The sequence below is a fragment of the Megascapheus bottae genome, chromosome 6 (genome assembly GCF_031878675.1).
Source record: "Megascapheus bottae isolate mThoBot1 chromosome 6, mThoBot2.hap1, whole genome shotgun sequence".
Taxonomy (NCBI): Eukaryota; Metazoa; Chordata; class Mammalia; order Rodentia; family Geomyidae; genus Megascapheus; species Megascapheus bottae.
Window position 1 is genome coordinate 47,202,421 of NC_143514.1, and position 25,055 is coordinate 47,227,475.

A 25,055-nucleotide genomic window follows, 5' to 3' on the forward strand; every position below is an offset into this window, starting at 1 on the left:
TCTCAAAGAAAGAGAGAAAGTCTGTCCTCCTAGCATAGTGTTTTAAAGCAGGCCTGGTATCATCTACTTTCCTGTTTCACAGTTTTCTGTTTGTCTTTTCAGGCTGTGACCCAATTAGAACTTTTTGGAGACATGTCCACCCCTCCTGATATAACCTCTCCCCCTGTAAGTATGCACAGCTCTCCAATCTTTACTTACCCACACAGGTGAAAATCTGGGTTGTTCAGGAAAGATGCCTAGAGTGAGTTTCAGCTCTGCCTCCTGCAAGCTGTGTATCTTGCGTTCCTTACCTAACAGTCCTCAGACTTAATTTCAAAGGAATTCTGACAGTGATTGAAATCAGTTTCATGGGAGCATGGGAGATTTTTCCTAAAAACATGTCAGAAGAATAACATTTTAGTTTTGCTATTTGTAAAATGCTTGGGGCTGGGAATGTAGCTTAGTGGCAGAGTGCTTGCCTAATATGAATAAAGCCTCAGGTTCAATTCCTCAGTACCACATACACAGAAAAAGCTGCAAGTTGTGCTGTGCCTCCTGTGCTAGCCTCAAGCAAAAGAAACTCAGGGATAATCCTCAGGCCATGAGTTCAAGCTCCAGGACTGACCAAAAATGCATACACTTTACAGGAAGTTGATAATATCTTTTATTTAAAAAAATTAAGATGCACTGAAGGATTACCATTCCATAAGTTCATTCTTGGTTTTTAAAGACTAGTTTAAATATTTGAAAGAAAAACTCTTAACAAAAATCTACTGCAAATAAATAATTTTGCCTGGTAAAGAAAGAGATAGAAGCCAGGCGTGGTGGCTCAGGCCTGTAATCCTAGCTACTCAGGAGGCTGAGATCTGAGGACCACAGTTCAGAGTCAGCCCAGGCACTAATGTCAGTGAGACTTATCTCCAATTAATCACCAGAAAACCAGCAGTGATGCTGTGGCTCAAGGGGTAAGGTGGTAGATTTGAACTGAAGAGCTCAGGGACAGTGCCCAGGCCCAGCATTCAAATCCCACGACCAACAAAAAAGAAGAAAGAAAAAGAGAGAAGGAGGAATTATTATATATGCCTCTCTTTTGAAAAGTGAGACTTGAGACTATGCATTTAGCAGTGATAGGATATTGTCTGGCTTGCTTTTCAGGGAATGAGATTATGGTTCTTACATACAAACAGCACATGGTCTAGTTGGGGATACAAGCAAGAACCTCACAGAGTGGCATGCCACATCTCCACAGAGCATACCCAATTCCTGCACCCAGTAGTGGTCATCCCACAAAGGCAGGCCTCCATTCCCCTCCCCATTTTCTCCTTCCCTCCCCCTACTCTCTTTCTGTCTCTCTCCCCACTTGGCCCTGTGTTCTGCCTGCCTCTCTAGCCAGAAAGCTTTCTGCCTTGAAGAACATGTCTGTGCTTCCCTAAGCTACTCAAGAATCAGTCTCAGCCAGAACCTCAGTCAGAGCATTTCAGCCAGAATTGTGAGAGGATAGAGATTGCAGGGAGCTCTCGTTGGAAAATGCAAGTGAAACATAAAAATAGACTTCAAGCCAAAGCAAAACAGAATCCTAATGCAACCCTGTGGCCACTGCAAAATACAGACCGGAGAGGGACCCTCCAACCCCGCCCCTGCCCACTCCCCAGAGGTGGGTGGAGAGCAGTGAGCCACAGCTGTGCCAGCTGAAGCTGCTGGGAGGGGGCTGGTGCTCTGGGCTCTGAGCAGTTGTGCAAACAGAGGGATGGTGCTATGGTTCATTGGCAAGATGTGCCTCACAGAATATAAAAAATAAGGGCCATAACCTCACCACTGAGGACAGATGGCCAGAAACCCTATTGCCCACAGCTGCTGCCAGGGAATCCAGGCACAGCTGCTCTTCTCCTAACACCTGATGTTTAAGGCATCCATCAGGGAGGATGAAACAGCTCATTCCCCAGAGAAGCTAGATGGTCAGCTCTTAAGAGATTATATCCTCCCTATGCCCATAGGTGGGGCTAGGAAGGACTGAAGAGTTCTTACGCCTCTGCATTATAAGGGTGAGCAAACTGAGTCCTGTGGGAGAGTTGGGGGGTGTGAGAGGACAAGAACACTGCTGACTCTATGTGAAAGTACTTAACACAGCAGTGCATGGCAGTTTCTGGCCCAGAACCCAAGCTCAGTTCAAATGGGTATTTAATAATCCTCAGAACAATGCTACTTGTCCAGCAAGCTGCTAGGCTAAAAATGGCCTTGTCTAATTGCCATGGTTTCGGGATTAATTGCTTGCCCCAGACTTTCCCAAGGGAGGGAGACAACAAGAATATTATGGCATCCATCAGTCTTGTATGCTGTAGGCAAAAGCCTGTTTTAAAAAAAATGTGGATCCTTGAAGAAAAAGAAAAGAGAAAAACTAGTGAATGAATTTTTGTTTATTTGTGCTGGTACTGAAGCTTGAACTCGTGGTTGTCTTGAACTCAGAGCCCCAGGCACTCTCCCTTAGCTTATTTTGCCTGTAGCTAGAGCTGTACCTCTTGAGCCAGATTAGCTTCTGTTTTTTTTTATTTTATTTTTTGGTTTTTGTTGGACATAAGAGTCTCCTAGACTTTACTATTGGGCTGGCTTTCCTTTTTCAGTCCTCAAATCTCTACCTCTTGAGTAGCTAGGATTAAAAGTGTGAAATACCAATACTCAGTTTGATATTTTTAACATTAATAACCACAATCTTATGTAGTGGAGCTTTCTGGAATTACCCTGGACTGGGCGAACACTGTAGCATTCCTAACTATGCAATCATTTTGTTGTCTTCTTGATACTTTTTTTTTGCAAATGACTATTCAGGAAAGAGCCTGAAAGGCACCAGGATACAAGGGTTATGGTGCTGTTCATTCATAAAGAATGAACTGTCTTTCTTAATTTTACAACTGTTTATTAACCATACATTAAGTGGCAAACCCTTAGTCAGATGTACAATACGTTTCCAGTGTGTATATTTCTATTTGAATTGACTACGTTTAATGGTCTAAAGCCAGAGGTTGTGGAATAATTCGATCGCTTGAAAAGTCACCAGAGGTTAGGGCTCAGGTGAAATGATTTATAATATTGTCCATTGTTTGCTGAGCATGTACTATGTACATAGTGCTAAATGAGATAAATCGTTTAAGTGCATGGTCTCATTTAGTCATCACCATCACTAGAGGTATCATTTTACCTGTTCTACAGACCTAAGTCTCTGTCACCATCATGGTCAGTCCATATGTTGCCTGGACTGTGGCTCATTTCTTTAGGCCCCATTCCTGTCCCAACTTCCTGTGCTGAGCTGATGTCACATGTGCCTCACTTCTCTCTGACAGACTCCTGCAACTCCAGGTGATGCCTTTCTCCCGTCTTCATCCCAGACACTTCCGGCAAGTGCAGATGTGTTTGGCTCTGTATCTTTTGGCACTGCTGCTGTACCCTCAGGTAAGCTTTTCTTGTCTTCTTCCCTTCCTCATTTCAGCCTTACTGACCCAGAGAGGGAAAGGGTTGACTGTGCTAGTCATTCAGTCCTACCAAAGGAACCTCTAGTCTTTCGTGTAATGGTTCCGGTGGGAGGGGAGATGGAGAGGTTGCCATGAGGGTAGGGAGTTAGAGATTTGGCCCTCAAAACTTGGCTAAGCTGATGTCTAGAACTCAGCAGTGTCTTCTACCTAACAGATTACAGTTGGCTTGAATATATAGCATTGGAGGAGATGGCTCACACACAACCATGCAAATCAGCACAGATCCATTTCCTTTCATCCACCTCAATGAGGAGAGCAGTTAGTGAGCAGGAGAGGAGAGGAATCAGCTGGCCATACACCACCACTTCATACCAGATGGTGGAAAGGGGTCTGCTTCACTTGGGACTGACTCAGAGAAAGGGAGATTCCTTATACATATGGCTGACTGCAATGGGACAAGAAAAAACTGCTAACAGTTCATTGAGAGGACCATGAGATGCCAAGCAATTTAGAAAGTGTTGCTCCTGTCTTCCAAAGATTCCTTAGACAATGTGTACTGATTTCACACCACGGTGAAAATATCTGTAGTAGTAGCATTACCATAGGTGATTTCTGAATATGTGAGTTCCCTGGGTGACTCTGTGTTTCCATGGCAACAGGCACTTCAGGTAGTCCATCTACTCCATTTGGAAATGGTCAAAGGTGAATGAGTTTAGGTGTCTTTACATACATGGGAACCTGAAAGAGTATTAAGACTTAATCTTTCATTCTTAACTTTCATTCCTATAAACAGCAATGACTTAGAACATTTTAGATACAATATAACCTTACATTTTAAAAATAAATAATTGCTCTTAATAGTATTAAAAGTAAATTATTATCTTCAAATACTAACAGTTCTTTTATTGTAAGTAAATTGAAATTTTATATCTTGTTCTAAAATGATCATTCCTTATGAGCCAATGGATCATTGTAAACTTTTAGAAGCCACAGGAATCAAGCTAACTTTAGGGTCCAGAGGAACAAGGTAGTCTCTCTTTACCTCCATGGCTTTCTCTATAAGTAAGAAGATGAAATTAGATGCAATTTTGTAGCTCTTCCCAGAACTCACATTTGAACACTGTCTGAGGACCTGCCCATGGCTTCTCCCAAGCTTGTACCTGATTAGAAGCTTTGATGACTGGATTTACATTTGCTGTTTATCCAACCATTATTGCAAACTATGAAGATGCTATTTCTAGTAGTTAAAAAAATAAATTACCTGAGACTTCAATTTTTAGAATTCGAGTCTAAACTTGATTTCAACTAGCATATTTTTTATTTTTTGCTCTATGAACTATGAAAAGAAGCTTCCATTGGTATTATACAAGTCTCTTGGCTATCACTAATTGTCCAACCAGTGACAAAGAGAAGAACAATGAGCTGGGTGATGTCATAAAAGGATGACTGGCTACCTGGCTCAGCCATTTGTTTGGAATACGCTTGAGGCTTCTTGGAAAATTACTTAACCTGCCAGAGCCAGAGCTTTTTCATCTTTATAACTGGTCTGGAAAAAAAGTACTTACCTTGCAGCAATACCATGAGAATTAAATGAGAAAATAAAATTAAGCTCCTTGAAAAATGCTGGCACATCATCAATCCTAGAGGTGCAAGAAAACTGTTATTCTAATTATTATTATTACTCTGACTTCTAAAGTAGAATATACATTTTATCCTACTCTCCCTCTCTCTCTATTTTTTCCTTTACCTCTTTAGCATCTTTTTTAATGCATAGAATGAAGTTTAGGTCTTGTCTTCATCTGCTATGGCAGAGGAAATGTTGGTATCCTGGAGAGCATGCAAATGTGAATTCAGACTTGGCCATGAAGCAACTGAAAAATGCTTAACTAAATGTCTTCTGAGCCTCCAGGAACTTACCTATAAATTTGGGGACATTCTAGAGCTGGACAGAGGATTGTATGAGTGATTTGTGTAGTGAGACCTTCATAGGAATATTCAGCAGATGTTTGCATACTACCCATCATGTCCCCAAGCTTTGCTGCTCCTACACAGTACCAGGACCCGCACTCATGGTGCTGCAATTTTTCCCACACAAATTAAAGGCACAGTAACAATGTAGCTGTGACGCCATCCCATCCCAGGGGCCTATTGCAAGAGTCAGCTTCCCACCAGATAAGCTTAACTAAAGGTGGCATTTAATTTTTAACAGTTTTGTTTTTCATTGCGTCCTTGCAGACTAAATTATATCTAGGTACTCAGAATGGGTAATTTTTCTAAATTAGCTTATATTAGTTATACAGATGGAAATTTCATTGGATGAGTATTTTTAAATGAATGAATGGATGAATGAATGAATGAGCTAGTGTGCTAGTGTAGTAGACAAGAAATGCCAGACACGTTCTGTATAGGTGCCAAAGTCTCTTCATTTACTATGTTTTTCTTATAAGTTTAGTTTTCCTTTTTTTTTTCTTTTAAATAATGTGGGTGTCCCCAGGTGCCAGCATCTGGTTAATAAATTGCAGTTTGAAACACTTTAAGAAAAAAAAATCCCACTGCAAGGCAGAAATGCAGGTGTTCCTTTCAATGCACAGTAAGGATGTTCAGGATTAGGCTGAACACATCGGCACAAGCGTATGCTCCTCAGTACCACCGCCCTCCGCAGAAGCACTTAAGTGTGGTTAGCTGCATTGGCAGCCACTGAGTGGCTCCTCGGATCCAGTGCAACTGCTGCCTGCTGCAGCAGGGTTTTCAGGCAAGCATCAGGTCCTGGGGCCAGAGAGACATAGTTCCAAGACTTAGGGACAACATGGGCTGCAGGAAAAGCAAGTGAGACCTACCCCTTCCCCAAACATGGTCCCCAATGATAGTGTACCTCCTCTTTCTCTTCTGGTAATTTGCACTGTGATCTGATACCAATATCGTGAAGCCAGAGAGACAGGCTAATAGCTCTCTTGAGAAAAGAATGCACAGCCCATCTGTTAATTTCTTATGATCAAACAAGAAAGGATTCTACCACAGTAGAATCATCAGAGCTCATAGTGCTTAGACATCTTAGAGTTCCATTGACCTCAGAAAAATGCAGTGAAGGCACTGATCCTTCTGTGACTTATTAATCACTAAGTGATCATACAGTGTCATGCAGATGGCCCCAGCTTAAGACTTAGAATATTTTACTTCAGATTTTTATTTATTTCTCATATGTGTATGCATGCATGCTTGTATGTATGCATGTATTCGTGTGTGTGTGTGTGTGTGTGTGTGTGTGTGTGTGTGTGTGTGTGTGTGTGGTAATGGGGCTTGTCCTCAATGCCTGGACAGTGTGCCTTAGCTCCTTTCTTGCTTAAGACTACCACACTCTACCATTTAAGCCATAGTTCCACGTCTGCGTTAAAAAATTTATCTTTAGTTATACAAATAACTTGCCATTTAACAAAGCACTTTATAAATACAATGTATCTTGAACAATGTCACTCCTTTCAGCACTCCTCCCTCCTCATCCTTCCCCTAGTCACCCCTTCCTCACTCTTGATTTTGTAGGATGTACATTGGATTCTTTACTGCATTCTCTCTTTTTCCCCTTTTCATTGATCTGCCCCTTTCCCGTCCATCCTACCCAACTCTACCCCTTTAAAGTACTTGCTCACTCGTATTCTATTTTGCTGAACTTTGACTTTAATTGAGAGGTTGGTTTATTGGAGATAAGAGTTACATGAACTTTCCTACCTGGGCTTGTTTCAAACCATGATCCTCAGATTTCAGCTTCATGAGTAGCTAGCATTATAGGCTTGAGCCACCAGTGCCTGGCTAGAAGTTGTCTTCTTTCTTCCTGGCATTTCTGGTCTGAGCGAACAGTCTAGCTTTTTCTAAAAAATTGGTACAGTTCTGTCAGTCACTTAAATCTATGAATTCTTCCCCACGTTGTCTGACCATTCTTTGTTTCTCCCCATCTTAGGTTATGTTGCTATGGGCGCAGTCCTCCCATCCTTCTGGGGCCAGCAGCCCCTCGTCCAACAGCAGATCGCCATGGGTGCTCAGCCACCAGTCGCTCAGGTGATGCCAGGGGCTCAGACCATCGCCTGGGGCCAGCCAGGTCTCTTTCCTGCCACTCAGCAGCCCTGGCCAACTGTGGCCGGGCAGTTTCCGCCAGCCGCCTTCATGCCCACACAAACTGTTCTGCCTTTGCCAGCCGCCATGTTCCAAGGTCCCCTCACTCCCCTTGCAACCGTCCCAGGCACGAGTGACTCGGCCAGGTCAAGTCCACAGAGCGACAAGTCCAGGCAGAAAATGGGGAAGGAAATGTTTAAAGATTTCCAGATGGTCCAACCTCCACCCGTGCCCTCCCGCAAACCTGATCAGCCCTCCCTCACCTGTACCTCAGAGGCCTTCTCCAGTTACTTCAGCAAAGTCGGGGTGGCACAGGACACGGACGACTGTGATGACTTCGACATCTCCCAGTTGAATTTGACACCTGTGACTTCCACCACGCCATCTACCAACTCACGTGAGTCCTTTCCCTGGAGCCATAAAACCCAGTGGGAGACCTTTGTGTCTGGCCACTATTCAGCAAATGGATCTCACTTGCACGCATTAGGCTTTTTGTTTCTACCTCTGTCAATCATAATAGTTACTAACCCAAGTTCCACTCACAACATCTGCTCACAGGCTTCCATATGCTCACAGGCTTATTTTGGTACTCGTGACAATGCTGATGGCAAGTTTTATTTGACATAGTTGACAGATAATGACACTGCGAGACAAAGTGGTAGGACTGAACACAAACCAGGCATTTTTCCTAATGTCATGGTGATCTTTGACTTAGTTTGTTCATTTGTATATGTACCATGCACCCGTTCTCTGAAGTGAAAATGAATAGAAAGTATAAATCCAAAAATACATCAGAACAAAGTTTAGAAGATCAGGAATTTTTTTTGGGTGCCAGTACTGAGGCCTCAACTCAGGGTACTATCACTTTGCTTTTTCAAGCTCCAGGCTGGCACTTTACTATTTGAGCCACAGGTCCCCTTCTATCTTTTAGTAAACTGATTGGAAATAAGACTCTCATGGATCTCCTACCTGGTCTGGCTTTGAACCACAATTTCAGATAGGATGGCAGACATGAGCCACCAGTACTCTTCCAGAATTAAAATGAAAGCAGGGCTACACATCTGTAAAACTGTTTAGCTGTGATGGTTAAAACAAGATTTGGGCTCCAACTCCGGTTGTGATAAAGGAAGACCTTTCTTCTTTTTGCTAAAGACTAATAATGCTTGAGCCACAGCTCTCCTTCTGGTTCAGGCCAAGTTTTTAGTACACAACTTCTCTGAAACTCAGTGAATTTGTTGGATGATTGGCACCTCTTTCTAGTCCCAGCATCCAGTGATTTTGCCCTACCTCACTTTCTTACTGTAGACTGCAAGAAAACTGAACACATGCAGCCAAGCGACAATTCAGACACACTTGATCACTCTTGTGCTTGTTTGACACAATTTAGAAAAGCTGTTCCGATGACTTGGCTTGTGGCTTGACAGTTGATAAGAGGAAAAAAGTGACTCATGCTACAATGAATTGGGCATTTTCATTGCTGTCATCAGTGACAGATCACTGCCTGGGCAGTGTCCTCAATTGTTAAAAACAATCCTAATGTTAATGCAATTAGATTGTGTCATTTCAGCCAGGTTCCTGGAGGAATTTTCAAAACGAATTGCTTTCATGTGTATTTAAAAAAATAACATTAACTCCAGCCAGAACATCTACATTCTGGGGAAATATCTGTTTATTTGATTCATAGTGTTTCAATGAAGAGGGATGAATTGAAAAGTTAAGTGTTAAAGAAATAACAGTCACACATAAAGGGCAACCAATATCTTTTAAAAGCATATGTTGTGCTCCCAGGTGACTCATGTCTATAATTCTAGCCATGCAGAAAGCTAAGACCTGAGGATCCCAGTTCAAAGCTAGCTTAAAAAGGAAAATCCATTAAGCTCTGATCTCCAGTTGACCACCAAAGACGCCAGAAGTAGATTGTTGGCTCAGATGGTAGAGTGCCAGCCTTGAGCCAAACAACCTAAGGGATAGATCCCAACCCTTGAGTTCAAGCCCCAGTTCCAAGGGGGGGGGCGGAAATACCAAAAGAAAAAAATGTGTCCTTTTCAATAAACTTTGGGGTCAGAAACAAACAGAAGCAGAAAATAAGTTCTTTGAATATAAGGGCAATGTCTTCATCATTCCCACTTACATTATTCGTAGTACCTGAGAGGCATGAGAGAACAGGTGTAGTAAATGAAATGAGTTAAAGTGCCTGCACGTGTGTGTGTGTGTGTGTGTGTGTGTGTGTGTGTGTGTGTGTGTGTGTGTGTGTGTGTGTTGTTTTGTGTCAGTTCTGGGGCTTGCTTGAACTGAGGCCCTGGGCATTATCTATGACCTTCCTTTTTGCTAAAGCCTAGCACGCTACCACTTGAGCTATAGATCCACTTCCAGCTTTTTGATAGTTTGTTGGAGCTAACAGTTTTATGGACTTTTCTGTCACAATCAAACCACAATCCTCAAAGCAGTTAAGTTTAGAGACATGATCCGCCAGCTCCCAGTTACAGTTATGCTTTAAAACAGAATTGTGCAACCTTGCCCCTGCTAATACTTGGAGCCAGATAATTTTTTTGTTATAGGCTGCTGTACTGTTAACTCTCAGATGTCAGCCCTATCTATGGCCTGTACCACATGGGTGGTACAAATAATATTCATCCCTCCTTTTTCTCGTGTGTGTGTGTGTGTGTGTGTGTGTGTGTGTGTGTGTGTGTGTGTTCTGGGGATTTAACTTGGGTGCTTTATCTCTTTTCCTGACCTTTTTCTGGTCAGGGCCACAGCTCTACCTTTTGAGCTGAAAGCTCCACTTTCCTATTCATCCTTTTTGTAAAGTCATTACAATCAAAAATTACTTCAGACCTTGCCAAATGTTCTCTGGGGATGAATTTGCTTCAGATCGAGAAGCCCTGTTAAAACTTCCTAAAGATTAAGGCTCTTGCATAAATACACTTCTAGTTTTCCATTGATTTCATTGGGTAAGTATGAGCAATAACCTGTCAAAATTGGCAGCTCAGCCTGGGTTCTCAGGCTTTGGTAAGCAATAAACCAATTCAAACACAATTCAGAATCCAGTTAAGCTAGCGGGGCATGATGGAATGTGCCTGTCATTCCTATACTCAGGAGACTGAGGCAGGAGGGCCTCAAGTTCAAGACTCAGCCACAGAAGGAGACCCTGTTTCTAAAAAGGAAAATCCAATTAAGCTAATATTTATTAAACATCTACCCATCCAGGTTTTTTTATATAGTTTTAATCCTATTGTAACTAGTTTATTCTGAAGGCATCTCATGAACTATAAGCCTCCTTTTCTGTTTTTTCATTAGTGTTCATTAATTGTATACAGAGGTTTCATTGTGGTATTTACACTATGCATATAATGTACTTCAGTCAAATTCACTCTTCCATATTTCCTTTCAAATGAAACAACTTAATTGCATTTGAAAGAAAATGAATGAAACCAATCTGTATATCCACTTACCTCCCAGTGTCCCTTTGAGGATGTTTTGAGTAGATCAGTTATATCCAAAATGAACCTCAAACAGAAACAGAATAGCGCAGCTGGACTGAGCTGTGTCACACAGATCCCACAGCTCACGGCTTATAGTTCATAGCCCTGAGCAGCTCTGAGCTGGTGCTTGTAACATCTGTGGGACAAATATACAAGAACAGCATGTGTTTGTTTATATAAGGACTATGGAAAGTTTTTCTTTCCTTATTGGCATGTTGTAGATAATTAGGATTTGAAATAATATCATTATTCTAAATACAAGTTTACTGGGGTAAAAAGTATACACCAAGTATTATAATCACTCACTGTCTGGATTAAGATTCCAGATTTTCTAAGTTCTGGGAAGTTACAACACTCCCATGGCATGGCTTCTCAGCTACAAAATCAAGCCATCTCATTTCCTCACTTGGGACTAAGTATGTTTTATGCTACATTAGAATTATTAGACATGCATTTTCCAATATATTAATTATTAACCTCAAGAACAGATGAAAAAGGAAAATGTGTCAAAATCAATCAAGTGAATTTGCATTCTTACAGAATCCACTGTCCCCTGAAAAGTGGTCATTACAAACACCCTTTGTCCCAGTTCATGGAGACCTTTCTTTATTCAACACATATTTGTGAGCACCCTGTTTTATGCCAGAATCCAAAGCCAAGTTCTACCAGTTACCGTAAACACAGTCACAACCTTCAGTTTTCCTTCTCCAAAAAACTAGGATGACCTTCACCTCCAAGACATTTTATGAGGGTTTAGAGATATTGTCTCTGCATGTCTAGCAGTGTCTGACACATACAAGGCACAAAATGTGCTCTCTCATGAAAGAAAAGGAAGCAAGCTGTAATTCTCAAGGCACATGCATCAGAATCCCTTGCACAGGTTGTTCAAATGCAGTTTGGGATACATATTTGGTCCTTGGTTTCCAAGGATAGACTCTCACAAGCTCCTGCAGGATGTTCCTGCAGGATGGTCCAAGGATCTCCATCCCCTAAGGACTGCTGCATTGCCCATCAGAATAGACAGACATCTTTCCTCGTGATAAAGTGTGTAAAGCGTACAAGATACACATGTACAGGAGAGGCAGTCAGACATTTTATTTGATTTAGGGTGGGGAGAGGAGTCTTATGACTTGATTTGTAGATAAGCAAACCCCCGAGGTTTCTTTGGGATATACATGGTGGTAATGGGCAATTAAGATGTCTTGTTGTTTGTTTGTTTGGCCTGTTCTTTCTGTAGCTCCAACCCCAGCCCCCAGGCAAAGCTCTCCGTCCAAATCTTCTGTATCCCATGCCAGTGATCCAACCGCAGATGACATCTTTGAAGAAGGCTTTGAGAGCCCCAGCAAAAGTGAAGAGCAGGAAGCTGTAAGTGACCAGCTCCCCATTTCCATTGGATTTTTTCCTTAATAGTAAGACTTCTATGCCTGAAATAGACCACACATGAAGCAGCTTCCATAGGAGAGAATGTGGTCTCAGCCTCTGAAGTGCTGAAGGGTTGGTGGAGGGGCTCTCTTTTATATTCAAAGGCAGCTGCTTAAAAAGAAATGCTATCCACCGATGAAATTGTTGAATGCTCTTGGAATTGTGGGGTGGTACCCTCTGACTGGTGTTGCCCCTTCCTTTAAGTAGCTTGATTGTATGTGCTGCATGAGAATATTTTTGGTTGTCTTGTATTTTCAGTTGTTGAAAAAGAAAAAAAAAGTATTGTCTTCTTGTGTTTCTAGCCTGATGGATCACAGGCTTCCTCCAGCAGTGATCCATTTGGGGAACCCAGTGGTGAGCCCAGTGGTGATCATATAAGTCCACAAGCCAGTAGCTAGATAGCACAGGTCTGGGTATGTATCTGTCCTTTTTAACTCCATTCACCCTCTAGCCTGCTACTATCCCTTTTGCTCACTTCCAAGATCATATTCCCAGTGGATGTGTGTATTACCAACATGTATACCGTCTCTCCTTGTCCATGCTATATACCCTAAAGTAAACCACCTTTCCATGCTTGTTCGTATTACCAGTGCTTGTTCCATCCTTCCAGGCCTGAATGACGTTTTGATGTTTGCACCATCCTTTCTTGCTTGTGCCATATCATGAATGTTTGTAGCATCTCTCCTAGCCTAGTTTCTACTCTGTTTTATACTGTCATAGATGAATGACCTTTGCCTTACACGAGGAAGTAGACCTGTGGGAAAATGTTGCTCTATTTTATTGTTTTATTAATGCCTTATGGTGAGATTACGTTTGGGCTAGAATAAGTCCTGATCAACCCAATTTAATATGGGTTGAATTTCCAAAAGTATTTGGGAATGGACATATTCTACACATCTTGATTATTACTTAGTGAGAAAAAATTTCTCAGTGGTCCAAAAGTGCTTCAGTCTTTTAAGCAAAATGTCACTGCATTTGCCTCCATGCCCCAGAACTAAAGAGGTCACCAATAAAATACACTAAGAAGTCACACTATAAGGTAAGAAAACAAGCAAATAAGCAATGTTTGAAATGAGATTGATGTAGGTGTAAGATCCTAGTAGCCCTTTTTATATAGGACCTCTCCTAAGGTGTCAGGGAAATTCCAAGCCCAAAGACATAAAGCTGTCACTTCTGAGGCTTGCTCTTTGCACCTGTGCTGTGCTATGTGGTTTGTCACCAAATCACTTGAGATTCCATCAGCAGCTACTTTGAGAGAGGTGTACTTACACTGCCTAGAAGTGGTTCTTGGCACTTGAATTTCAATACCTCTGATTTGATGGAAAGAAAGACGAGCAGATGTAAGGAGGCTTCCTCAGAAGACAGAAGTACAACTTGTTACACACACACATGATTTCTAAGGTTACTCCTTGATAACTGTATTTGACTTTAAGTTCCTTCCCTAGTTTTTTTTTTTCATAAACATATAAGATTGCAAGACTGCAATCAAAGAGCTCATTCTTTGAGTCCTGAACAGCATTATCAGAGCCAGAGCCACTAAAATGGTAAACAGTTCCCCACTGCTCATGAATGCAAGCTCAGAATAATTCTCAGTTCATGCATAACTTATTTTGAAAGTTATTGAAAGTTAATACCATGTCTGGCAAGTATAATTTGTTATATATTTTATTATTAAAGAACTTAATGTGCATATTTGACCATGTTATCATGTTATTCTACATGATATATCATTACATGTTATTATACAATAACATGTAAAAATACATTATGCAATTGAGAAAACATATGATACCTATTTTTTAAAAAAATTGGCCAGGAGTTTGACCTAGTGGCAGAGTGCTTGCCTTGCATTCACAAAGACCTGGGTGCAATTCCTTGGTACTACATATATAGAAAAAAGCCAGAAGTGGTAGAGTTCTACCCTTGAGAAAGTCCAAGGACAGTGCTCAGGCCCTGAGCACAAGCCCAGGACTGGCATTAGTCTTGCCCTATTATTTTGAGGAGATGGCCTCTTAAAGGCAGAGTGGAAACATGAGGAAAAGAGAGGCACGAGGGAATATTCCCCCAAGAAATTTTCTCCATCTTGCATATGTTGAACTTCATATACTCAACATTGCCCTGTAAAATTTGATGAATGAACAGGAGGTGACAAGAGCCATTCATCAGGAGTGCAGTTAACATCATCTTAAAATTGAAGCTGTTCTAGAAAACAAAGGTGACTTACACTATTTGCTGATTGATTTATCAAGCCTTCATCTCCTGAGCCTGTTCAGCTTGAGGGAATTACGCAAGCTGTATTTGATGCACCATAGGACACCCCTAACCATGGCTGAGTTCTGAAATGACATAGTACAGTATTGTTCCAGAGGCGCAGGATGTGAAACTGGAGTTCAAATCCTACCTCAACCACTTACTAGAGGAACATCTTGGGCAAGAGCTATCCTTTTTTGGGGGGGGAGAAATATGGTTTTTGTTTTTGTTTTCCATCTTCTCTTCAAGAACAGGCTTATATTATCCTAGATATGAACATACACCAAGTTTCTAACATGGAGACAGACCCTGAGCACTTAATGTGAAAAAAGAAAGTCTCGTGTTTGCTGTGATGCTGTGTGGCTTCAGCCTCTGGCTCCGCCACTGCTCGGCTATGTGATTCTGCCGAAGTTTAATGACAATTCTCTAATCTTATTTCATCGTATGTTCTTCATCTGAAAAATACTTACAAAAATAATGCCCTCAGAGGGTTTTTGTGTGAACTAAGTGAAATGATGCACGTGGAATTTTAGTTCAATATCTGGCACATAGAATGCACCTGAAAAAGAGAACTGTCATCACCAACATCACTATCATCCTCCTCATCACACCCCAATTACCACCAATCCCACATCTGTCACTGTCACCTGCATTAAGACCCACCCCGATCACTACCATACCTATACCACCACCAACATCACCATCACCTCATAAGCACCACTGTCATCATCCCCAAAACCATTGTCGTCATCATCCTGATCACCAGTACTACCTCTGACATGGTCACCAGCACAACCCCACAATAGTCATCACTACTACTACCACCACCACCACCACCACAACTACTACCTCCATCACCAGTTTCCTCCATCACCACCGTCACCACCACCACTGCAGTTACCACCCTCATCACTAGCACCTCTGTCACCACCATCACTACCACCATCATCACAACCATAAACAATGCCATCATCATCATCATCATCATCATCATCATCGCCACTATCCCCATCAATACCATCACCATCACTGCCACCACCACCACCAACAGCACTGTTATTATTATCACTGTAAGTATTGTCATCCTTACAACCATCATCATTATCATATAGATTAATTTAATAGTGGCTACCTTGGATTTTAGCTCTTATGTTGAACAGGCTATTGAGCCCAAAGTTATTTTGTTTTGTTGTTTTCATATGAGCATCTTGATTGAGGTGGTTTTACTTTGCTACCATGCATGTCCAGGTAACTAATTTTCAATATGCCTCAAAAAGCCTGGTATGATGGGCATAATTGTTTGATAGCTGTTCACCTGGCCTCCTCTTATAATCACAATGATCCAGTTTGAGCCTAACAGGCCACCTCTCACATCCAGAAATCATAAGAATTAGGTTTATATGTAAAACTTGCTTTGTTGTCAGTCAAAGGGCTTGAACTCAAGGTCTAGGCGCTGTCTCTGAGCTCTTTTGCTCAAGGCTAGTGCTTTACCCCTTTGAGCCCCAGCCCCACTTCCTGTTTTCTGGTAGTTAATTATAGATAAGAGTCTCTTGGACTTTCCTGCCCAGGCTGGCTTTAAATTGTGTTCTTCCAATCTCGGATGACAGGTGTGAGTCATCAGAGCTCAGATTTATATGTAAATGTTAAGTCCCCTCCCAAACCCTAGGAAAACCAGACTACAATCATTGATGAAGTAGTTGACCCCTTTTCTAAGCTTAACATGGCCATTTCACCGGTCCCTGTGAAGAACTGTGTGCCAGGGGATTGGTGCCAGCCATGCAGGAAGATCCCTTACAACACCACAGGGGAAGCCAGCACATACCACTTGCCATCTGTATCTCCACACCCTTCACACACTGCAAATTTACTGACTTCAATTTCTTCCTGCCTTTCTGGACATTTAGGAAAGGGTTAGCATGCAGAGAGAGTTATGGCTGTGGCTTTATTCCCTATCCTCCTGCACACACACACACACACACACACACACACACACACACACACCCTCCAATTTCATAACATGGGAAAGCAAGAATTTCAACCTTCTTATTACTCTTGAAAGCATTATCTCCAGCTGTTTTTTATTAGAAATAGCCACACAGTTCTGAGCAAATAGGGATGACATCTGTTGATAAGTTAAAGCTATATTGCTCCAGAGTAAGACGAAACAGACAGGCTCCATCCCCAAGGGGAGAGGCTTCAGAGCCAATCCTAAACATTTCTGTGTTTGCAATAAAGGAAAATATCTTCAATTATTTCACTGTTCCTCTTCTGCTTCCCATCTGGGAGAATCACATGTCTTTGAAAAAGTGAGTCAACAGGGGCAAAAAAAAAAAGACCCAAAATAATATTATAATGGTTGGTGTGGGAATGGCAGGTAATTTATACTTCACTGATGTGTGTTGCTGGAGCAATTCTGAGGGTGAAATGTTAGCTTTTGAAGAGATGAAAGAAAAATGAAAACATTTATTTGGTTAAATGGCTAAGTAAATAAACTGCCTATCAGACTTTCCCAGCTGTCAAGTCAAAGTAGCATCTGTAACAATAGGAATTGTTTGGTCTGTCTCCCTTTGTAACAATAGATACTGCCATAAATAATAAGTTGCTGTCATTTTTTAAAACCCAAGACATATAAAGTATTACCTGGTAGATTTCAGTGTGTAAGAGGAAAGAAAGCTGAACTTCAAATGGTTTGGGAGGAAAAAAAAAAACCAAAACACCTTTTTTTTTTTTCAAAAAAGAAGACTCCAGTCAAGGGTCTGGAGTCTGAATATGGATGCAGTACAAGTAATCTTAGGCAAGTATTTCTTCTCTCAGATGAATTGCAATGAATTTCAGTAACTTCCTTTCCACAGTATCCAAGAATCAAATGATAGGAAATGGCTCATAAATTTGAAAATAAAAAATAATTTGGGATCATTATCAGTGTTCTGTTTTTAAACACAACAGACTCATTAATTTGTTAATAATCTTTTTGGGGGGCATATGAATCATAGGCAAATAAGTCTAATGGAAACTTTTGGAGCCCCAGTTCCTCAGGCCTTCTTAAGGAAACATCCCCTGATGTCCCCCAGTGGATAAGTGAGAAGGGTGACCAAAGTCTACACAAAGGCAGTGACTACTTGGTTTGGGAGATGTCTCAGTGTCAAGAGATGGATTTGGCAGGATGTTAAAACTGAAGGGACATAGAAGATGCAGAAAAGAGCATAAGTACAAGTGATCCTGCTGTGGAATAGATGAAGCCAGTCACTGAGCTGTGGGTGACAGAGTGGCATGACTGAGCTGAAAGAAGGCAAGTTGACTGTGAGAACAACTGAGCTTCAGGTATGCATAGAACATTCTATAACAATCAATAGTGATGTCACACTGAATATAGCCTTTGGAGGTCAAAAGAGAGAGTTGGATATGAAGATTCCAATATGGTTTTCAGATTATCTAGACCAGAGGTTGATAATTTCTATTATTCTTGTTTTGTGGGCCATATCATCTGTCATAACCACTCTATACTTAACAGCAGGAAATCCATAAACACCGATGCAGAAACAAGGATGCAGACCTGTGTTCTGATAACACTTTATGGACCAAGTCCATGGCTGCCAGAATTGGTTAATGGACTAGTTTATTGACCACAGATTTAACCACAGATTTGACCATTGTCACTAGAATCAGTCTCTAGAAGGTAATCACAATGCTTTTCAGTTTCTATTATGACTAAAATACGAATTTTTAAATTGCTAGCACCTCAATTCCATCCTTATTGGAATGCAATTAAGTACTTTAATTATTCTTGACTTATACATATTACAGGTAAGATAGAGAGGTGAACACTTGTCCCAAGATGAACATGAGACTAGAATAAAGACACTGCCGAAATAACCCAGGTATATTCAAATAGGCCCAAGACAACTGGGCTTTCGCAGCATCCTTTTCACCTAATAGATTGTGATATAAGACAGATAGCTTTCTTTTGGACATTTAGTTTCCTCTTCTGTGAGATGATTCCCACAGGTCCTTCTAGCTGCAACATTTTAACATCCTCTAACTTGCTCAAGGTCATCACCCAACTATAGAATTAAAATAAAAACCAAATTCTCAAAAAAGATCTAACAGCATCCACCCCTTAGGCTATCCTATTCCTAACTAGCAAAGAAGATAGACATCCCTAAATCAGGCTGACTTCCTGGGGTTCCCAGGGACCATCAGACCTGCATAGATCCAGTACCCACTCTTGGAGTGGAAGAGCCTGCTCAGCCATTTCCAGCCTCTTGTGATGTCAACAACCTCAATGTTCTCATCTGCCACAGAACAGAGTCAAAATAGACGATGTATGTGTGTGCACAGCTGACTGTTCATTCACATCATCTTGATGATGTGAATATTCATGAGGAAATGAAATACTGATCTGAATGTATGTAGACGCAATCCTAGAACATAAATAGGACATTTCTGTATTCACTCAACAGTTTTCAGTACCAGAGACCCTAGGAAGTTAATGATTTTAACAGAATCCATCCTGCCTTCTGAAGAATGTCCTACCCCAATAGCCAGACTTTCAAACAAACTGTAGCACTCCCATCATACTTAAAAATGAGTGGTGTTCTTTGAGCTCACTTATTCATGAAGTAGATAGTGTGAACCCCATTTTACAGATGAAGAAACTAAGCCCAGAAATACTTGCCTAAGTTTATCATGTGTAGAAGAAGATTGATGAAATCTTTCTGGTTCCACATCTAATACATTTTTTCATCACTTAGTCAACATGGCTTGCAATAGTACATTTCAGTCTGAAATTTGCCATAATCTGGTTACCAGCTCCTCTTCCAATTGCTGAGCCCTGCAAGTGGAAGCCACTGAAGTGGGCCAAAAATGAGAGGGTAGAATTGCTATCTGCACAGGGGCATACTGAGGAGCCTGGCCTTGCTCCTCTCCTAGCTTTTGTCTGTCCTCAAATTTGGGTTTAGCATCCTCTAACTTTCCCAAATCCCTCATCCAGTCTCCCCAGCTTGGGCACAAATGAGCTCACTCGGTAAGGAGACTGCATGATGTAGTGCTGACCTCATATCTGTGGGCTTTATTTTGATGGCTTCCAGGATAGTCTTGTTATAATGCAATATAGGAATTTATTTACTCTTATACTTCATGCTAAAAGAGCCAGAAATATGGGCCAGGAGTTTGGCCTAGTGGTTAAAGTGCTTGCCTAGCATGCATGAAGACCCGGGTTCGATTCCTCGGTACCACATACATCGATAAAAAGCCAGAAGTGGTGCTGAGGCTCAAGTGGTAGAGCTCTAGCCTTGAGAAAGTCCAAGGACAGTGTTCAGGCCCTAAGCTCAAGCCCTGGACTGGCAAAAAAAAGAGCCAGAAATAGGTGAAGGAAAGGAGTAAATAAGACCAGAAACGGAGATCAAACTAGTTTGTGGCTTTCTACTGTCTGGAATGTGATGTGTCACCCTTAGAGCCTCGGTGTCATCATGCAGGAAAGGAATTAACAGATGGAACGCCATGCTACTTTGATCTCTTCTGAGTGGGAAGATATGGTCATGGAGAGGTCGGTTAGGCTCTCTTTGCAGGAAATCCTAGGAGTTTACAAATTTAGACTGAGATGGTAGAAAGCAGATGTGACTGTTGGCACTGGGACGAACTTGGCGATTGTTTAGGCCAAAGAAATGTTCGATAGTTCACCTGGGTGTAATGTGCTTGGCAAAAATCATGGCACTACACATTTAAAATGCATACACTTCCTTGTGTATAAATTATACCTAAGTGAACTTGATTTAAAAATAATAGGGAGAACTACAGGTGAATGGATGCAAAAAAATGTGGTACATATATACAATAGAATTCTACATAGCCACCAGACAATATAAAATAATGGCATTCACTGGGAAGTGCATGAAACTAGAGAAAATCATGTTGTGTGAGATAAACCAAGACAAGAGGAACAAAAGGCACATGGTCTCCTTGATATGTGGATATTAGATCTATACTGTACAGGAGCAATGACTCAGGGACTCAAGGTCATTGACATGAACTTAGAGATACAAATATAACTATATAAACAAATTTATGAAGGTATATACATATTCTATAGTCATATTGATATATAGATTAATATGTATCTATGATATACTAAGTCTCAGCTTAATTCTAAATTTGTTCTTAAATTTATGTGCCAGTGATTGCATATAGAGTCTCTATTTTTGAATACTTATTTGTTAAACTTAACATCTGAAATATGATGTAATAAAATCAGTGTCAGTTAAATCTTTTAATAAAAAAGTAACAGGGAGAGCAGGTACATGTATGGAGGCAAAAAAGTAACTGAGAATTACCAGAGATGGTAGCAGTAGGAATTACAGAATTACATATGATAGATTCAAAGATTTTTTTTTTAATTTTTTGCGAATCCTGGGGCTTGAACTCAGGGCCTGAGTACTATCCTTTGGCTTTTTCCACTCTGCCACTTGTGCCACAGCACCATTTCCAGTGTTTCTATGTATGTGGTACTGAGAAATTGAACCCAAGGCTTTGTGTATGGTAGGCAAGCACTCTACCACTAGGCCAAACTCCCAGCCCAGATTCAAAGTTTTTGTTGGGTGTCATATATGAATCTTGGAAACAGATACAATGGTTACAGAGCATTATGATGATATTAGCATCACTCTGTTGTCCACATAAAAATAGCTAAAATGCATGTTATTTCTGTTTATCCTCTTCCATCCCCCCAAATTCTCCAAACAAAATAATGTCTGGTTATATGCCAGCTCTCCCCTAGCATGGCTGAGTGTCCTGAATAAGGGTCATTTCCTGGGCTTCTTTGATCTACAAGCCACAAACAGGGGCTATGGCTCCAATAAGAAGCTCTAGTGTTATCTTGCATGTGGCTGAGGAAAGCCTATTTTTCATTAACACCTATTAGTTATACAATAGGGATTATTATGATGTTCCCATCCCTTTCTCCTGCCTTCTTGGAACAATTTCAATAGATTTCATAGTTCTTTTTTCATACAGGTATATAGAACACTTCTACCACATTTGCCCTTTCAGACAATCTTGTAGCTTTCCAATTAAACATGCTATATATTACCCTAATACTAGGAGTCCACTTGACTCCTCTGTGTGAACATGTAATTCATCCCTACAGAACTTCTGGAGTAGTCTGCAAACAGTGAGAGTCTAATCCATGGGCCTGAAGCCAGCTCTCTAGATTAACTCCACATTTGTCCTACACACTTCCTAGGTTACTTCAGTGCCATTGTTACATTCATAACAGACAGATAAGTGTGCAGTTTCATCTATGCCCTGCAAATTAGAAGCAACTTGGAATGACACACAAAGGTGATTGATAAGCCCTCAGTCATCTTCCATATATTACGTGCCCCGTCACCTGGGGACCAAACCTTTTGGGAGCATCTCCTATGTGCCAGGCTCATTCTAGATGCACACCATACCTTCTCCTTTAATTCCCATTTACTGTATCTCTCCCAAAAGGAACCTCCACCCCTATTACAGGTAGGTAGGTACAGAGTGCTGAGATAGAGATAACATGGCCCCTGATGGTCAGGCATTGGGAGTTGGGCTAAACATCAAGAATTTTACTGTATCTCCAAGAAAGGAAGATAGTCAACTTTTGAACAAGGTCGGGAGATTGATTTTGTTTTAGTTTTTACTACATGGCTAGTATCTACTTTGTTGTGCTCTGAATATGTTCATTTGACAGGTTTGTGTATAAATTTAATGTTCCTCTAAGTATTCACCAACTTCCATGAAGAAAAGAACCATTAATTTCCTCGTGTATATCTTTGTTTTCTTTGTTGTGGTAGGTATTCCTTTTGCTTAGAACCTAGGTTCCTGCTGTACAAGGCATAGATCATACTAGCACATACCATAACAGGACGGAAAACTGAAGACTAGTACTGGTGTCAAAGGATTGAATGCCTCCCATCACCTTACAGTCTCAGGAAGTCCTCTCTGAGGGTCTAAGTATGAACTCTCACTCAGAATAAAGGCTGAAGGAATGCTCTGAGCAAAGTATCAGAGGTGGGCAAATCCTAACCTATGAGGCTGAAGGAGAAAAGAGAAGTAAATGTCGATGACACTGGTGGTGCCATATTGGAAGGGCCTGTGTGCCATCCTGAGGTATTTGTGTACTCCTCTGAGAAGTATAAAGTCATGTGGGCCATGTCAGGCAGAAGATTGTCATAACTTGATCCATATCAGAAGCATCAATGTGGCAGAAGCCAAAAGAAAGGTGGGGGAAAAAATCACATGATTTATGTGACCTGAAGGCTGAGTATTGATTCATGGTCTAGAAGAGGTATTTTATTTCTAATGGATCATAAGACTAATGGGTCTTTCGTGTCTAGCTAAGCATCTTTGACCTTACCCTATGGGCGAGTGGGGGATAGTTTGAAGGACTTGAAACAGATTAGTGATTTAGTCATATCTACCGAAACAAAACCAAACCATCCACAGCATGTTATGTTCATGTATGTAATTCCATTTAGGCTTTTGGAACATTGAAAATAACCTCACAGACTCCATCGTGACCTTGCCAAAAATCAAGTTTGAAATTTCTGGACAAAATGATTTCTTAACTTCCCTCTAGCTCTGTTCTGACAGTCTAAGATTCTGTAACATGGAAGGTAAAGCTATTGCCAGAACGCATAATGCATCACAGTGTCAGACTTTGGGATCATCTTCTGCTTGGGGTTTTTCCACACCACTGCTCCCCTTCATTAGTGGGGATAATTGAGAGCTGACTGCAGTTGTTACTGCTGTTGTACTGGGTATTTGCAGCTAAATTCCGGCAAGCAGGAGATGGGTGAATATTTATCTCAGCTGCAGAAAGTTAATGCAGTGTGGCATTAATTACCCTGTCTGAGCCTGCTGTCGTCTTCTGTTTTTAGGTGTCATTCTCAGTTGGAGAAATTAGTTTCCAAAATTAGTATAGAGCAAATTGTAGGGTGAAATCAAGGCAGCTTTGACTACATAGGGTATCTAAAAAAGAATGGACTAAGATAATCCACACAAGCATCCAGGGGGTACATTCTTGAAGCCTGACACAGACATCTTATCCATTGTTCTTAAAGTTTTATACCCCATCCTTGTTTATTCCATGTGTCCTTCTCCTAAATATACACACACATACAAAATTAATTACCTAATTAAATTTAAAAGAGTGGAGGGTATGGCTTATGTAGTACTAGTACTTTTCTAATATGCACAAAGCCCTGGGTTCAATCCCTAGTACCTAAATAAGTAAGTAAATAATCTATCTTGGTCCCAATTTTGGTGAATTCATTTTTGAAGGAATAAAAACAAACTGAAGTGTACGTGGGGTCAAAGGTTCAGAATGGGGAAGAAACCCGAAACTACATTATGGTCACTCACTAAATTGTCAACCCTTCAAATATGTGACCTTCACATGTGCAGATCGTAGACAGAAATGGAGGCTGGCAACCCAGAGGTAATGAGAGAGATTGGGCCTCCACATTTCCTGTCACCAAGCCCTTCGAAGTACAATCACAAGACAAGACAGGATGGAATCTCTGAGTGGAACATGACAGGCAAACTAGCACTAACTTAGAAAGCTCCTCTCCCTTGGAAAGTACAGATATCCTAGAGTCTTGGTTTTATACTTGCCTACAGTCCTAATTCAACTGTTGCCTAGAAGGCTTGTGATGTTGATTCCTTGCAGGGCTTCACATTCCTTTCCCCAAATTGATCTCTTCTGGGTCATTCCTACTTTACAACTGAAAGAAAACAGTGTGACAGAGTATATAGAAGAAGAAGCACATTGAGATTGAGACTGTACAACTTCTCTGAACTTCAGTTGTTATCTACAAATGAAGGGGTAAAGAATAAAAGCTGCTCCTGGGATTGTTAGGCTAATAAAATGAGATGTGAAAGGGCTTTGCAAATCTGAAACATTAAAACTGGAACGATTAGTGCTGTCTCTCTCTTTCTCTTTCTTTCTTCCTCTCATTTGCACAGTTCTCGTGGAGCTAAACATACTAGCTGTTTAAAAAATGGCAAATTGCTTATTTTTATGGGCTTAACTTCACATTTATAAAAGAAATAAACTATCTTCCTTTCAAGAAGGTATATCTCAAATGATAGATTATCCATGAGCAAGAAGGCCAAGTAAGAGCATGAGGAACTGAGTTCAAGTCCCATTTTTGGAAAAAATAAAAAGTGCTTGAGAATGCCTAGTGTGATGGATGGACATACAATAGTAGGCCTACAGAATGCAAAAATTATTCTGAAGTTTCAAGAAAATGAATCTAAATCACCTGTATGTATATGCAGGAGGCAGGCTGCCATATGAAATATGGCAAGATTAAGATATCACTGT

General features: G+C 40.9%; 1 protein-coding gene across 4 annotated transcripts in view; it reads left to right on the forward strand.

Moving 5' to 3' along the window:
• Dab1 (DAB adaptor protein 1) overlaps positions 1-25,055 on the forward strand; it is a 592,785-nt gene that overhangs the window by 563,106 nt on the left and 4,624 nt on the right. For all 4 annotated transcript variants that reach the window (XM_090334743.1, XM_090334746.1, XM_090334742.1 and 1 more), the window contains 5 exons: positions 103-165; positions 3,315-3,423; positions 7,396-7,944; positions 12,267-12,394; positions 12,754-12,864. In XM_090334743.1, coding sequence (XP_090190869.1) covers positions 103-165; positions 3,315-3,423; positions 7,396-7,944; positions 12,267-12,394; positions 12,754-12,849 — 945 coding nt within the window. In that variant the 3' untranslated portion in view covers positions 12,850-12,864. The remainder of the gene's footprint in view (positions 1-102; positions 166-3,314; positions 3,424-7,395; positions 7,945-12,266; positions 12,395-12,753; positions 12,865-25,055) is intronic.